Source organism: Somniosus microcephalus, chromosome 6 (assembly GCF_052327205.1).
Source record: "Somniosus microcephalus isolate GS21.2 chromosome 6, FLI_Smic_1.0, whole genome shotgun sequence".
NCBI classification, from domain to species: Eukaryota; Metazoa; Chordata; class Chondrichthyes; order Squaliformes; family Somniosidae; genus Somniosus; species Somniosus microcephalus.
In genome coordinates this window covers 108,846,279-108,863,391 of record NC_140992.1, presented here as the reverse complement: position 1 = coordinate 108,863,391, position 17,113 = coordinate 108,846,279, and the positions used below count along the sequence as shown (strand labels likewise).

At 50.9% G+C, this 17,113-nt stretch overlaps 1 protein-coding gene across 1 annotated transcript in view; it reads left to right on the top strand.

The window, feature by feature from the left end:
• LOC147115979 (rho guanine nucleotide exchange factor 9-like) overlaps window positions 1–17,113 on the top strand; it is a 59,242-nt gene that overhangs the window by 22,399 nt on the left and 19,730 nt on the right. Inside the window, exon 4 of the mRNA XM_085990659.1 lies at window positions 1,056–1,302. Coding sequence (XP_085846785.1) covers window positions 1,056–1,302 — 247 coding nt within the window. The remainder of the gene's footprint in view (window positions 1–1,055; window positions 1,303–17,113) is intronic.

Genomic DNA, 17,113 nt, shown 5'->3' with positions numbered 1-17,113 from the left:
CCAGATTATTAGTCTAGTCCTCTGGATTAACATGCAACATAACCATACCGTGCCTCCAAGTAGTGAACAGGAAGCCGATTGCCACATTTGAGAGAAAGAACGATCTTGCAATTATAACGCCTTTCACAACCTCAGGACGTCCCAAAGCGCTTACCAGCCAATGAAGTGCTTCTTTTGCAGTGTAGGCACTGTTGTAATGCAGGAACAAGAAGGAGGAAATGTAAATGTGAAGCAGTAATGGATACATCATAACTGTCTTCATTAGTAGTGCACAGTGTGCAGAAGCAAAATAGGTTTAGTGCATGTCTTATGGCTGAGGAAAATTAAATCTATGGGGTAGAGTTTCTGTTAGGTTCTTCCAGCGCAATTCAGCCAAAATCAGACAAACCAGTGCAAAAGATCAAGGAATTCCGAGCGCAAGTTACGTCCAGCACAAAGCAGCAGATTGAATTAATTACCATGGCGAGTTACCGCAAATTGCGCCTATTTGTGGGCCTTCGAGGAAGCTCTTAAAATTAAGCTTTTTTTAAGCACAAGGACACTAATAGATACATTTAAAAGCTTTTAAATATGAACAAATATTCAATTTACTATGAAACTGACTACTGTACTCTAATGAAACCAGTAAATTGTTCTGCGTGGCTTTTCTTAAAGTCATTTTCAGTTATTTGAAATTGGTTTACTCACAGGCGGTAGACTGGACACTGATTAAAAATGCTTGTTTTTGTAATAAACCCATTTTCAGCCATATTAATAAAGCCGCACCAGGTCACCACTCTTAAATACATCAAGGAATATTTTACTGCAAGAAAATAAATAAACAATTACATTCAAAAAATGCTCCCCGATTGCACTAGTTCATGGAAGATTTTACATTTGGCGATATGCAAATGGATTTTAGTGGAAACTTGAAAAAAAAATTCAATTCAGAAAACTAGCACAATTTTGAGCGAATTGCCGATTGTTGCAAAATTAAAGTTGGATGATGACATGGTGGCTTAATGGATTAAAACTGATAATGTACTTAATCAGGTGTGTTTTGGCACATTTCACAGGACCTGTTACGGCGTAACATGCTGTACTACAAGGAAACAATCAACATAGACCATGCCATAGTGGTGGATATGGAAGATGGAAAAGACACAGAATTCGACTGCAAGGTCAAGAATGCTATCAAACTTAAAAGCAAGATGGCGGATGTGCAGACCAAACTTTTATATACAAAGTGTCTCCCAGACAAGCAGTTATGGCTTCATGCCTTTGAGGAGGAGAGAAATATAGCTGAAGGCGAGAAAGAGAGAGGTAAAAAAAAAAGTGCAAAAGGCTGCGTCTATTTGCAACACCAGTGGGCTGGACCAGATTTCTGATTGGTCCCCTTGGAGGACCCACCCAACAGTTTGTCTGGAATGTGTAATTTGATCTTGTCTGCTGTAGAGTAATTCAATGTTCTCTGCAATGTGTAATTTGGTGCCGCAGGCCACAGGCTTTGGCTAGGTGCATGGGTGGCTGTAACATCAGGTGCACAAGTGCGGCTCCAGTGGAGGGGTAGCGGGACGGTGTTTAGGCTTGGCCATGCAAGCAGTCACAGCGAAAAGGGGCTTTTGTAATCGTGAGTGGGTGGGTGGGTGGGGATGGAGGTGGGTGGGTGGTGGTAATCCGTGTTTCACATTTGAAATTTTAAAGGGCTGCTTTGCTTGGAAATAATGGCCTTGCTTTTAGCCCAGAGGCGAGTTCTGTGTTGGGGGGCCAGGGAACCTGGAAAAACAGGTTCCCCACATGTCCTGCGGAATTTAACAGCAGGGCTCCTTTAAGTGGGGTTCCCGCCCAGAGGCAACCTGATTGACAGGCTTGGAGGTCTTTCGGGCGGAAAGCCTGCTTCACAAGGCTGAAGCCTACGAGAACAGGTATTGGGGGAGTGAGAGAGATTGTGGGGTGGGGCGGGGTCCGGATTGCGGGGGGAGGGGGCAGTCTGGATCACAGGGATGGCCCAGATCGTGGAGGGATGGCTGGAGCACGGAGGGGGGTCCTGATTGCAGAGGGGGTCCTGATTGCGGGGGGTTGGGGGGGAGTGTCCGATTGTGTTGTGGAGTTTCCCAACTGCAGGGTGGTGGTGTCCCAATTGCAGGGAGGGGTCCAATGATGATCGGGGGGGTCCGATGGTGGTTGGGGGGAGCAGACAGATCACGGGCGTGGGTGGGGGGTGGGGTTTTCTGGGTAGCTTGTTGGGCCTGGAGAAAGCATTCCTGCTCCACCTGGCCCACAAGCAGTGCTGTAAAGGCACTAAGCTCATGGATTCAGCCTTTCTCACCTCCTTTCAGCTGCCGAGTTTCCTGAGGCCTGGGAAACCCGCCCGCCTGTGGTTATAAAAAGAATCACTGCCAAAATGAAGGCTGGCAGCCTCATTATAATATTTAAATGACCAACCGGAAGTTGGGTGGGTTCGAGGTGGGTTTGGTTTCTGTTCCAGATGTATTGCATTTTAACCTCTGACATGACCCCAACCCACCCGTTTTTGGGAGTTAAGATTCAGCCCAATAAATCAATTGCACGAGCCAAGACACACTTTCTAACAGTAGCCCCAGGTGGGGTCACTGGCCACATTACACTGGCAGGTGTCACAGCAATTTCCCCCGTCCCACCAACCTCTAGTTCAACAGGTCTTAAAAATTCTACAACTATTCCAAAATGCTCTAATCATTAAAACCATTCACAAATCCTTGCATTCCTCTCTCAGCACACCAAAGTTGACTACCAGTGATTCTGAGATCAAAAGTTGCAGCTGTAGCCGAAACATGGGCGATGCCTCCTGCACCACAAAACTACCGGCAAAGTGAAAAAGCCCCATCACAAGCACAACCCATGCCACCTGCAACCACACCGCCGCTTGATCGCTTACCAGTGTCAATGTTGCAGTGCCTGAGGAGGGAGTTCTTTTAGAATTGGAAGGTTGCTTCCACAGGAGCTTCAAGGTAGCTCTGCTCTTGGTTTAAGAGTTTATCAACCCCCCACTGTACCTCACAATGCTTTACAGCTCACCTTTCTACACTGCTTTGGTAGAATAAATTAAAAATGTGGGGTAAAGTTTCTGCTTTGGGCGCAATTGGCGATTGCACCCATTTTGAGAAGTTTTTTCCCCTCCGAGGTCAACTCAAAATCACTGGGGACATGTGCCAAATATGGGAGAGCTATCCCACATTAGGCAATCGGGCAGCATTTTAAAACTGTTTGAAAAAATTTTGCTTCAAAAAAATTTCCTTGATATATTTAATAAAGAAAGACTTGCATTTCTATAGTGCCTTTCATGACCACTGGACATCTCAAAACACTTTGCAGCCAATGAAGCGCTTTTGAAGTGGAATCACTGTTGTAATCTTCTCTTCTTCTTCTTAGGCAGTCCCTCGGAACCGAGGATGACTTGCTTCCACACTAAAAATGAGTTCTCAGGTGACTGATGAGTCCAATGCGGGACCTAAAGTCTCTGTCACAGGTGGGGCAGACAGTGGTTGAAGGGACGGGTGGGTGGGGTGCTTGGGTTGATGTGCGCTCCTTCCGCTGTTTGCGCTTGGCTTCCGTTTGCTCCCGGCGAAGAGGCTCGAGGTGTTTGTCGTCTTCCCGGATGCTTCTCCTCCACTTTGTGCGGACTTGGGCCAGGGATTCCCAGGTGTCGGTGGGGACGTTGCACTTTTTCAAGGAGGCTCTGAGGGCGCCCTTGAAGTGTTTCCTCTGCCCACCTGGGGCTCTCTTGCTGTGTCGGAGCTCCAAGTAGCTTGTTTTGGGAGTCTCGTATCGGGCATGCGGACGATGTGGCCCGTTCATCGGAGCTGATCGAGCATGGTCACAGCTTCGATGCTGGGGATGTTGACCTGAGCGAGAACACTGATGTTGGTGCGCCTATCCTGCCAATGGATTTGTAGGATCTTGCAGAGGCAGTGTTGGTGGTATCTCTCCAGTGCTTTGAGGTGCCTGCTGTACATGGTCCATGTCTCTGAAGCATACAGGAGGGCGGGAATCACTGCTGCCCTGTAGACCATGAGCTTGGTACTAGGTTTGAGGTCTTGGTCTTCAAACACTCTCTTCCTCAGGCGACCAAAGGCTGCGCTGGCACACTGAAGGCGGTGTTGAACTTCGGCATCGAAGTCTGCCCTTGTTGACAGTAGGCTCCCGAGGTATGGAAAATGGTCTACGTTGTCCAAGGCCTCGTCATGGATTTTGATAATCGAGGAGCAGTACTGTGTGGCGGGAGCAGGTTGGTAGAGGACTTTTGTCTTACGGATGTTTAGTGTAAGGCCCATGCTCTCGTACGCTTCAGTGAAGGTGTTGACGATGGTTTGGAGTTCGACCTCAGAGTGTGCGCAGATGCGAGCATCATCTGCATACTGTAATTCAATGACAGAGGATGGGATGACCTTGGATCTGGACCAGAAGCGACGGAGGTTGAACAGTTTCCCATTTGTTCTGTAGATTAGCTCCACACCAGCAGGGAGCTTACTGAGGGTGAGATAGAGCATTTCAGCCAGGAAGATCGAGAAGAGCGTTGGTGCAATGACACAGCCTTGCTTGACCCCGGTCCGTACGTGAATTGGGTCTGTGGTGGATCCATTGGTCAGGATCATGGCTTGCCTATCGTCGTGAAGCAGGCAGAGGATGGTGACAAACTTTGAGGGCAGCCGAATTTGTCCCTCACGGTTGACGGTGTCGAAGGCCTTTGTGAGGTCAAAGAAGGCCATGTACAGCTGTTGGTGCTGTTCCCTGCATTTCTCTTGCAGTTGACGCGCGGTGAAGATCATGTCTATCGTGCCCCTTAGTGGACGGAATCAGCATTTGGGAGAAGGCGATTGAGGAGGATTCTTGTGATGACTTTCCCAGTGGCAGACAAGAGCAGGTCAGAGGCTAGGTATTGTGCGGCGAGTGTCTCACCTCCTGACTCCCCAAAGCCTTTCCACCATCTACAAGGCACAAGTAAGGAGGGTGATGGAATACTCTCCACTTGCCTGGATGAGTGCAGTTGTAACAAAACTCAAGAAGCTCGACACTATCCCGGACAAAGCAGCCCATTTGATTGGCACCACATCCACCACCTTAACATAGAAACATAGAAGATAGGAGCAGAAGTAGGCCATTCGGCCCTTCGAGCCTGCTCCGCCATTCAATGAGATCATGGCTGATCATCTAAATTCAGTACCCTGTCCCTGCCTTCTCCCCATATCCCTTGATCCCTTTAGCCTTAAGAAATATATCCAACTCTTTCTTGAATACATTTAATGAACTGGCCTCCACCGCCCTCTGTGGCAGAGAATTCCATAGGTTCACCACTCTCTGGGTGAAGAAATTCCTCCTCATCTCTGTCCTAAATGACTTACCCCTTATCCTTAGACTATGACCCCTGGTTCTGGACTCCCCGGCCATCAGAAACATCCTTCCTGCATCTAGTCTGTCCAAGCCTGACAGAATTTTATAGGTTTCGATGAGATCCCCTCTCCATCTTCTAAACTCCAGTGAGTATAAGCCCAATCGACACAATCTCTCCTCATACATCATTCCTGCCATCCCAGGTATCAGCCTGGTGAATCTTCGCTGCACTCCTTCCATGGCAAGAACATCCTTCCTCAGGTAAGGCGATCAAAACTGCACACAATACTCAAGGTGCGGTCTCACCAAGGCCCTGTACAACTGTAGCAAGACATCCTTGTTCTTGTACTCGAACCCTCTCGCTATGAAGGCCAACATACCATTTGCCTTCTTAACCGCCTGCTGCACCTGCATGCTTACCTTCAGCGACTGGTGCACAAGAACACCCAGGTCTCTTTGCACTTCCCCTTCTCCCAATCTATTGCCATTCAAATAATAATCTGCTTTCCTGTTTTTGCCACCAAAGTGGATAACCTCACATTTATCCACATTATAGTGCATTTGCCATGTTTCTGCCTAATCACCAAACCTGTCCAAATCGTACTGGAGTTTCACGACATCCTCCTCACAGCTTACCCTCCCACCCAGCTTTGTGTCGTCTGCAAATTTGGAGATATTACATCCAATTCCCTCATCCAGATCATTAATATATATTGTGAACAGCTGGGGTCCTAGGACCGATCCTTGCGGTACCCCACTAGTCACTGCCTGCCACTCGGAAAACGACCCGTTTATTCCAACTCTTTGCTTTCTGTCCGCCAACCAGTTCTCTATCCAATTCAATACCTTGCCCCCAATCCCATGTGCCTTAATTTTGCACACTAATCTCTTATGTGGGACCTTATCGAAAGCCTTCTGAAAATCCAAATACACCACATCCACTGGTTCTCCCTTATCTATTTTACCAGTTACATCCTCAAAAAATTCCAGTAGATTAGTCAAGCATGATTTACCTTTTGTAAATCCATGTTGACTTTGTCCGATCCTGTCACTGCTTTCCAAGTGCTCTGCTATTACATCTTTTATAATAGACTCTAGCATTTTCCCCACTACCGATGTCAGGCTTACCGGTCTATAATTCCCCGCTTTTTCTCTACCACCTTTTTTGAATAGTGGGGTAACATTAGCTACCCTCCAATCCATGGGTACTGTTCCAGAGTCTATCGAGTTCTGGAAGATGACCAGCAATGCATCTACTATTTCTAGGGCCACTTCCTTAAGTACCCTGGGATGTAGATTATCAGGCCCTGGGGATTTATCGGCCTTCAGTCCCATCAATTTTCCTAACACCATTTCCCTACAAATACTGATTTCTTTCAGTTCCACCCTTTCATCAGACCCTATGTTCCCCGGCATCTCTGGGAGGTTATTTGTGTCCTCCTTTGTGAAGACAGAACCAAAGTATGAATTTAGTTGGTTTGCCATTTCTTTGTTTCCCATTATAAATTCTCCTGATTCTGACTGCAAGGGACCTACGCTTGACTTCACCAATCTTTTTCTCTTCACATATCTATAAAAGCTTTTACAGTCAGTTTTTATGTTCCCTGCTAGCCTCCTCTCATATTCTATTTTTCCTTTCTTAATTAATCTCTTTGTCCTCCTTTGTTGAATCCTAAACTGCTCCCAATCCTCAGGATTATTGCTTTTTCTGGCCAATTTATATGTCCTCTCCTTGGATCTTATGCTATCCCTAATTTCCCTTGTTAGCCACGGTTGAGTCACCTTTTTTGTTTTATTTTTATGCCAAACTGGGATGAACAAATTCTGTAGCTCATCCATTCGGTCCTTGAATGTTTGCCATTGCCTATCCACCGTCAACCCTTTGAGTGCCATTCCCCAATCAATCCTACCCAACTCGCTCCTCAGACCATCGTAGTTTCCTTTATTTAAATTGAGGACCCTAGTCTCTGAGTCAACTACTTCATTCTCCATCTTAATGAAGAATTCGATCATATTATGATCGCTCCGACCCAAGGGGCCTCGTACAACAAGATTGCTAATTAATCCTTTCTCGTTACATAATACCCAGTCTAAGATGGCCTGATCTCTGGTTGGTTCCTCGACATATTGGTCCAGGAAACCATCTCGTAAACACTCCAGAAATTCCTCCTCCACAGTATTGTTACTAATTTGGTTGGCCCAATCTATATGTAGATTAAAGTCACCCATGATGACTGCTGTGCCCTTATTGCACGCTTCTTTAATTTCCCTTTAAATGCCATCCCCAACCTCCGCCTTACTGTTGGGAGGTCTATATACCACTCCCGCTAATGTTTTTTTCCCCTTAGTATTTCTCAATTCTACCCATACAGATTCCACATCATCAGAGCTAATATCCTTCATTACAATTGTATTAATCCCTTCTTTAACCAGTAATGCTACCCCACCTCCCTTTCCTTTTTGCCTATCTTTCCTGAATAGCGAATACCCCTGGATGTTGGGTTCCCAATCTTGGCCATCCTTGAGCCACGTTTCCATAATCCCAACCAAATCATATTCGTTAACCTCTATTTGCGCAGCCAATTCGTCCACCTTATTACAAATGCTCCTCGCATTAAGACACCAAGCCTTCAGGCTTGTTTTTTTAACGCTCTTAGACCTATTAGAATTATTATTTACTGTGGCCACGTTTGATTTAAACCGTTGATTTCTCTGACTGCCACTTTTGTTTTTCTCCTTCCTATCTTTTGCTTTTATCCCTGTTTCCCTTTCCTCTGTCTCCCTGCTCAGGTTCCCAACCCCCTGCCATTTTAGTTTAAACCCCCCCGAACAGTGCTAGCAAACCTCCCCGCAAGGATATTTGTCCCATTCTGGTTCAGGTGCAACCCGTCCGACTTGTACAAGTCCCACCTTCCCCAGAAGCAGGCCCAGTGATCCAGGAAACTAAAGCCCTCCCTCCTGCACCAACTCTTTAGCCACGCATTCATCTGCTCTATCCTCCTATTCCTATACTCACTAGCACGTGGCACCGGGAGTAATCCAGAGATTACAACCTTTGAGGTCCTGCACTTTAATCTGCTACCTAGCTCCCTAAATTCTTGCTGCAGGACCTCATCCCTCTTCCTACCCATGTCATTGGTCCCAATGTGAACCGCGACCTCTGACTGTTCACCCTCCTCCTTCAGAATGCCCTGCAGCCGTTCAGTGACATCCTTGACCCTGGCACCAGGGAGGCAACAAACCATCCTGGAGTCACGTCTATGGCCACAGAAACCCCTATCTGTTCCCCTTATGATAGAATCCCCTACCACTATTGCTCTCCCACTCTTTTTCCTCCCTTCCTGAGCAGCAGAAGCACCCCTGGTGCCAGGAAGTTGGCTGCTGCTGCCTTCCCCTGGTAAGTCATCCCCCTCAACAGTATCCAAATCGGTATACCTATTTGAGAGGGGGATGGCCACAGGGGTCCCCTGCACTACCTGCCTGCCTCTACTGCTCTACCTGATGGTCACCCATTTCCCTTCTGCCTGTGAAGCCCTTACCTGCGGTGTGACCAACTCACTAAACGTGTTATCCATGACCCTCTCAGCATCGTGAATGCTCCAAAGCCCATCCATCCGCAGCTCCAGCGCCGCAATATGCTAGTAGCTGCAGCTGGATGCATTTCTGGCACACATGGTCGTCAGGGACACAGGCAGCCTCCCTGAATTCCCACATAGAGCAAGAGGTGCATAACACGGGGCTGGGCTGTCCTGACATGACTTACCCTTTAATTAATTTAAATTAATTCACTACCACCAATTAAAGATAAACTCTAAGGCGCTTGTATGGTTTACCAACAGTCCCCGCTACACCAGAAAGACCTTAGCAACTATAAACCACAGAGTTAAAGTTTAAAAAAGAGAAATACTCACCAACCAATCACTTACCTGCTCCCTGGTGATGTCACACTCTGATTACTTTTTACCTCTCTCCCCGCTGCTGAGTTGGTAAGCCTCGCTGGCCCCTGGTCCGAACTCGCTGCTCGCGCCAGATTTTATACCGGGCTCTGCCTCGCTGGTCCCTGGTCCGAACTGGTCGGGCCTCGCTGCTCACGCCGGTTTTTATACCTGGCTCTGCCTCGCTGGTCACTGGTCCGAACTGGTCGGGCCTCGCTGCTCGCACCGGTTTTTATACCAGGCTCCGCCTCGCTGGTCCCTGGTCCGAACTGGTCTCCCTCCACCACTGGCGTACTGTGGCTGCAGTGTGTACCATCTACAAAATTCACTGTAGCAACTCGCCAAGGCTTCTTCGGCAGCACCTCCCAAACCCGCGACCTCTTCCACCTAGAAGGACAAGGGCAGCAGGTGCATGGGAACACCACCAGCTCCAAGTTCCCCTCCAAGTCACATACCATCCTGACTTAGAAGTATATCACTGATCCTTCATCGTCGCTGGGTCAAAATCCTGGAACTCCCTACCTAACAGCACTGTGGGAGTACCTTCACCACACGGACTGCAGCGGTTCAAGAAGACAACTCACCACCAGCTTCTGAAGGGCAACTAGGGATGGTCAATAAATGCTGGCCTTGCCAGCGACGCTCAGATCCCATAAGCGAATAAAAAAAAGACAGCAGGGAGACTCCTCTGTAATTACCGCAATCAGACTTTTCACCTTTCTTGAAGATGGTCACGATTACGGCATCTCTGTGATCCCCTGGCATGCTCTCTTCCTTCCAAATAAGAGAAATGAGTTTGTGTATTTGTGCTAATATTGCTTCTCCGCCATGTTTAAGCACCTCGGCGGGGAGTCCATCTGCTCCTGAGGCCTTGTTCTTCAGTTGGCGGATGGCCTTTTCAACCTCTTGCCGGGCTGGGGTTGTGCTGAGGTGGTGGCGGGTAACATGCTGCGGGATGGAGTTGAGGATACTCGCGTCAAAGATAGAGTCTCGGTTAAGGAGATGTCTTGCTGCAGTTGTACAGGGCCTTGGTGAGACCACACCTTGAGTATTGTGTGCAGTTTTGGTCGCCTTATGAGGAAGGATGTTCTTGCCATGGAGGGAGTGCAGCGAAGATTCACCAGGCTGATTCCTGGGATGGCAGGAATGACGTATAAGGAGAGATTGGGTCGATTGGGCTTATATTCGCAGGAGTTTAGTAGAATGAGAGGGGATCATTTTGAAACTTATAAAATTCTAACAGGACTAGACAGGCTAGATGCAGGAAGGATGTTCCCGATGGCGGGGGAGTCCAGAACCAGGGGTCACAGTCTAAAGGTAAGGGGTAAGCCATTTAGGACAGAGATGAGGAGGAATTTCTTCACCCAGAGAGTGGTGAACCTGTGGAATTCTCTACCACAGAAGGCAGTTGAGGCCAATTCATCTCTATATCTTATCTATCTATATATAAATGCGGTTGATCTGTCTGTCTGTCTGTCTGTCTGTCCGGCTATACACTCTCAAGTTATAGAGCGTACCTACACAGTGCATTACATCTAAAGAAAGCGTACGATTCCACAACGGTTGTAAGCGTATTTACGTTTCGGCCACACAAAAATTCCGCCTGCGGTATCCAAAAAACGTTCAAAATTCCGCTCATTATCCGCTCATTAGCATAGAGTGACATTAAGGTCGACCAATCGTACGGTCGACCAATCGTTGCGTGGCGGGGCGGGTTCTCGCGCGTGCAGGCGGGCCCTCCTAGAGTCGAGTGACAGACGATTGACCAATCCTATGCTTCGGTGACATGACGGTCGACCAATCGGTGCATTGTGTGGGCGGGCCTAATTGTTTTGAAACAAGGTGAGTGTCAGCCATCTTGATTACATTATTTTTCCCGCTTTCTGCGTGTTTCTTTTCAAATCTACATTTCCAGCAAAAAATAATTGCTTTTATTAAATTGTTTTAAAAAAAAGTTCATTCATTTGTAAATATTTTCTCTAACCTGATGATTCTTTTTCCTACCTTTCCCCGTCTTTGTAAGGCCTCAAAGCCTAGGCCTCAAAGCCTGGGCCTCTCCTGCCCAGCCACGCCCGAGCTAGGTAATTGTCCCACGGCTTCTGGTAAGCTCCTCCCCCCCAATCCCCCCCGTCACGTTACCCGGGGCAACGGCGTCAGCCGCGAGGGTCACGGGACATGCACAGTGTGCGAGCGCAGCAGGCGACGCACAGAGCGCAGGAAGCCAGCAGCTGAAATGTGGCGTCTCTCTCTCTTCCCCGCTCGGCGGTCTTGAAGCCGGCTCGGGCGGGGGGGCGGGGCTCGGAGAGCGGGGCTCTTGGGAGTGCGGGGCGGGGCGGCCGGGGCTCGGAGAGCGGGGCTCTCGGGAGTGCGGGGCGGGGCAGCCGGGTCTCGGAGAGCGGGGCTTTCGGAGTGCGGGGTGGGGCGGCCGGGGCTCGGAGAGCGGGGCTCTCGGGAGTGCGGGGCGGGGCGGCCGGGGCTCGGAGAGCGGGGCTCTCGGGAGTGCGGGGCGGGGCGGCCGGTGCTTGGGAGGATGGGGGCTCAGAAGGGGGGGAAGGGGGGGAAGGGTTACCCCGGCAACCGGGCGTGGCCGTCTCTCAGAGCCTCAAGCCGACTCACGCCTGTTCCTGGGGCTTGGCTCCATTTGCGGCCGTGGGCCACTCGTCCTCTCTCTCTCCTTCCCTCTGTCTCTCTCTCTCCTTCACCCCCCTCCCCCCTTCTCTCCCCCCTCCCCCCCTTCACTCCCCCCCTCCCCACCTTCTCTCCCCCCCTCCCCCACTTCTCTCCCCCCTCCCTCCTTCTCTCCCCCTCCCCCTCCTTCTCTCCCCCCTCCCCCCTTCTCTCCCCCCTCCCCCCTTCTCTCCCCCTCCCCCTTCTCTCCCCCCTGCCCCCGTTCTCTCCCTGCTCCCCCTTCTCTCCCCCTCCCCCTCCCCTCCCCCCCTCCTCCCTCCCTCCCTACCCCCTCCCCCTCCCCCCTCCCTCCCCCCTCCCTCCCCCTCCCCCTCCCTCCCCCCGCTCCCTCCCCCTCCCTCCCCCCTTGCCCCCCTCCCCCCTTCCCCCTGCTCCCTCCCCCCTCCCCCCTCCCCTCCCCCCTTCTCCCCCCCCTTTCCCACTTGTGACCCCCCTTCTCCCCCTTCCGCCCCCCTTCTCCCCTTCCTCCCCCCCTTCCTCCCCCTCTTCTCTCCCTTCCTCCCCTCTTCCCCCCAGTCGCTCTCTCTCTTCCCGCAGTCGCACTCTCTCTTCCCCCCGTCGCTCGTTCTCTCTCTCCCCCCGTCGCTCTCTCTCTCTCTTCCCCCCAGTCGCTCGCTCTCTCTCTCCCCCCATCGCTCGCTCGCTCTTTCTCTCTCTTCCCCCCAGTCGCGCTCTCTCTCTCTCTCTTCCCCCCAGTCGCCCTCTCTCTTCCCCCCAGTCGCTCTCTCTCTTCCCCCCAGTCGCTCTCTCTCTCTTCTCCCCAGTCGCTCTCTCTCTCTCTTCCAACAACAACATGCCCTCGAAAAAGCCTCGGCACCGCTGGGCACTCCAGCTAGCATATATAAAAGGATCGATCTGTCTGTCTGTCTGTCTGTCCTTCCGTCTGTCTGCCCGGCTATACACGCTAAAGTTATAGAGCGTACCTACACGTGCGTTATATCAAAAGAAAGCTTACGATTCCGGAACGGTCATAAGCGTATTTACGTTTTGCTGAGACAAAAATTGCGCCCGCGGTATCCAAAAAAACGCTCAAAATTCCACTCATTATCCACTCATTAGCATAGAGTGCCGTTAAGGTCAACCAATCGTACGGTCGAGCGACCCGACGGTCGACCAATCGCTGCGTGGCGGGGTTGGGTTCGTCGCGCGTGCGGGCGGGCCCTCCCACTCCCAGATTCGAGTGACAGGATGATTGACCAATCCTATGCTTCGGTGACATGACGGTCGACCAATCGGTGCGTGTGTGGGCGGGCCTTATCGTTCTGAACCAAGGTGAGTGGCCGCCATCTTGATTCCATTCTTTTTCCCGCTTTCTGCGTGTTTCTTTTCAAATCTACATTTCCAGCAAAAAAAAATTGCTTTTATTAAATTGTTTTAAAAAAAAGTTCATTCATTTGTAAATATTTTCTCTAACCTGATGATTCTTTTTCCTACCTTTCCCCGTTTTTGTAAGGCCTCAAAGCCTAGGCCTCAAAGCCTGGGCCTCACCTGCCCAGCCACGCCCGAGCTAGGTAATTGTCCCACGGCTTCTGGTAAGCTCCTTTCCCCCCCCGCCAGTCCCCCTCGTCACATTACCCGGGGCAACGGCATCGGCCGCGAGGGTCACGAGACATGCACAGGGTGCGCGTGCAGCAGGCAGCAACTGCGATGCAGCGTCTCTCTCTCTTCCCCGCTCGGCGGTCTTGAAGCTGGCTCGGGCGGGGTGGCGGGGCTCGGGGCTCTCGGGAGTGCAGGTCGAGGCGGCCGGGGCTCGGAGAGCGGGGCTCTCGGGAGCGCGGGACGGGGCGGCTGGGGCTCGGAGAGCGGCGCGGGGCGGGGCGGCCGGGACTCGGAGAGCGGGGCTCTCGGGAGTGCGGGGCGGGGCGGCCGGGGCTCGGAGAGCGGGGCTCTCGGGAGTGCGGGGCGGGGCGGCGAGGCCGGTGCTCGGGAGGACGGGGGCTCGGAAGGGGGTGAAGGTTTACCCCGGCAACCGGGCTTGGCCGTCTCTCACAGCCTCAAGCCGGCTCATGCCTGTTCCCGGGGCTTGGCTGCATTTGCGGCTGCGGGCCACTTGCCCCCTCTCTCTCCTTCCCTCTGTCTCTCTCTCCTTCCCCCCTCCCCCCCTTCTCTCCCAACCCTCCCCCTTCTCTCCCACCCCTCCCCCTCTTCTCTCCCCCCTCCCCCCTTCTCTCCCCTCCCCCTTCCCCCCTCCCCCTTCTCTCCCACCCCTCCCCCCCTTCTCTCCCACCCCTCCCCCCTTCTCTCCCCCCTCCCCCCTTCTCTCCCCCTCCCCCTTCTCTCCCCCCTCCCCCTTCTCTCCCACCCCTCCCCCCTTCTCTCCCCCCACTTCTCTCCCCCCCTTCTCTCCCCCCTCCCTCCCCGCTCTCTCTCTTCCCCCCAGTCGCTCTCTCTCTTCCCCCCAGTCGCTCTCTCTCTTCCCCCAGTCGCTCTCTCTCTTCCCCCCAGTCGCTCTCTCTCTTCCCCCCAGTTGCTCTCTCTTTCTCTCTCTTCCCCCCAGTCACTCTCTCTCTCTCTCTTCCAACAACAACATGCCCTCAAAAGACCCTTGTTGTGTATGTAACCGTTTACCTTTAAGGGAACTATAGAATGTAACCGTTCGCCTTTAAGAGCACTACTTTAGGGTGGCACTATCTATTGGCTCATGTATACTGTAATACCGATAGTGACCACACCAGTATATAAGGGTTGTGATACGTTAACTAGGGCAGAATCGCCCGAGCCTCTGAATAGTAAAGACGTGTTTTATTTTGTTAACAGTGGAGTCTGTGATTATTTATAATACAACCCACAGACTTAACATTGGCGACGAGTCAGGATTCGAACCCTGCGGCAGTTGTTCCACGGCGGCTTCGTCCGAAGACAGGACGTTGAAGAGAGGTTTCAATCCTCACCAGTCTGGAACCGACAGGCTGGAAGCGACAGGCATTAGGACCCTGAAGCCTCCATAACCTCGTGGGTAAGCCGCAGCGTTGGCTGCAAAGACAGGGTGATCGCAATCCCTGATAAGAGCCGCGGTGAAACGCGCGAGCGGGTAAGCCAGAGCCCGGGAGGGAGCGAGCAAGAGCCGCGCGAGCGGGTGAGCCAGAGGCCGGGGGCCGCTTTCAAGTGCGAGGCGCAGCCGGGCCATCGATCGCATCCGCTGATAAGGCCCGCACTCGGGCTGAAAGTCAGCGTCGGGGAACGGGTGATAACCGCCATTGAAGTGGGCGGAGAGCGCCGAGAAGCGCGGGAAAACCGCCATCGAAGTGGGCGGGGAGAGCGAGAAGCGCGGGAAAGCCGCCATTTTTCGCGGGGAAACCGCTGAAGAAGAAGGAAGAAGCGGGAAACCGCCATCTTGGAAATTATTAAGAATTTCAGGAAAGTAATAAGATTTTTCAGAAAGGCTGGTGTGTTCTCAAGAAGAGGGAAAATAAATAATAAGTAAAGTAATACTTGTACTGTACTCGAAAAGAGAAGAAGATGCCTAAGCGAGGAAATATTAATGACTTTAATGCTGAAATAGAAGACTGGGCCACGTATGTGGAACGCATAGAAATATATTGCGTAGCCAACGAAATTGAGGATGACAACAAGGCAATAACTTTGTTAAATTCGATGGGAGCAAAAACATACGGGCTTTTGAAACATCTAATAGCACCAGTTAAACCAGTGGACCAGACCTTCGAAGAGATCGTAACAGTGTTGAAGGATCACTTGAACCCCACACCGTTGATGCTGGCTGAACGATTTAAATTTTACGCCAGAACCCAGAGGCAAGATGAAAGCAATGCGGAATACTTAGTCGAACTGCGTAAGCTAGCGAAATACTGCCAGTTTGGAGGGAATTTGACAGAGGCGCTGCGGGACAAGTTCGTATGCGGCTTGGCCAAAGAAGGAACGCAGAAGCGACTTCTGGAAGAAAACGACCTCACACTGGACAGGGCTGTCCTCATAGCTTCATCGCACGAAGCCGCAGCGAAAGGGACGGCGGAAATGCAGCTAAAGGCGGCGGCACTCGGGGTGGACCAAATTACAGCAAGCACTCCCAAATGCTACCGTTGTGGAAAGACAACGCACGACCAGAATCAGTGCTGGTTTAAGAACCAAGAGTGCAGGAAATGTGGCAAACTGGGTCACATCGCAAAGGTATGCAGGTCCGGAAAGAAGACCAACAAGCAAAGGAAGCCACCACCACAAGAAAAGTACAACAAGGGGCATCAGGTGGCTGAAAAGAGTTCAGACGAACAAAATTCAGACTCAGACCCAAACAGCCAGGAGTTGGATAGTCTGAGAATCCACAATGTGGGTAAAGTAAATGATCTACAGACGATCTGGGTCACACTAAAAATAGCTGGAGTCCAAGTACGAATGGAGCTGGACACGGGATCAGCTGTATCAGTCATCAACCAAAAGGACTACCACCGACTATTCTCTCACATACCCTTAAGAAATACCAAGTTCGTATTACAGACATACACGGGGCATCGCGTATACCCCATGGGGAAAATAAGAGTCAAGGTGAGAGATAGGGGTAAAGTACACCCAAGAATGAATTTGTACGTACTACCTGAGGGAGGACCACCACTTCTAGGACGGGAGTGGATCAAGAAAATAGACATGGAATGGCACTACCGACAAGCAATGACGAGTGAGGACTCGGTGCAGACAAGCAGCTCAGACTCTGAGCCGGAAGACGATAAGTCCAGCTTATGTATGAAAAACAAGGTTAACATTAACTCACAGACTAAGGTTGGAAAATCAATGGCGTGCATAAAGACAGAGAATTCTGAGTCTGTTCAAGCTACAGACATATGCATTACGGAGGAACACCGGGCTCGAACTCAACGCTATTTCAAAGTACAACAACAATTAGAACAATTAAGTTACCGCCTCGTACAAGAGATGAAAACAATGAAAAAGTTCTATGACACCGAATGGGAGAGTCTGGAAAGACAACAGAACCTACTGGCTCAAGCAGAGAGTGACCATAGAGCCATCGTGACCAATTACCGATCACATCTCCCTGATGATGTTCAGGGGTTAGAATATTTGCATGATCTAGAGATACAGCAGAAGGGCAAATCACGCTGCACTGAGGATTTTGTTCTGCAATTAGAGACGGAGCTAGTGCAGGCAAAGTTAAGAGAAGTTGAATCACAGGG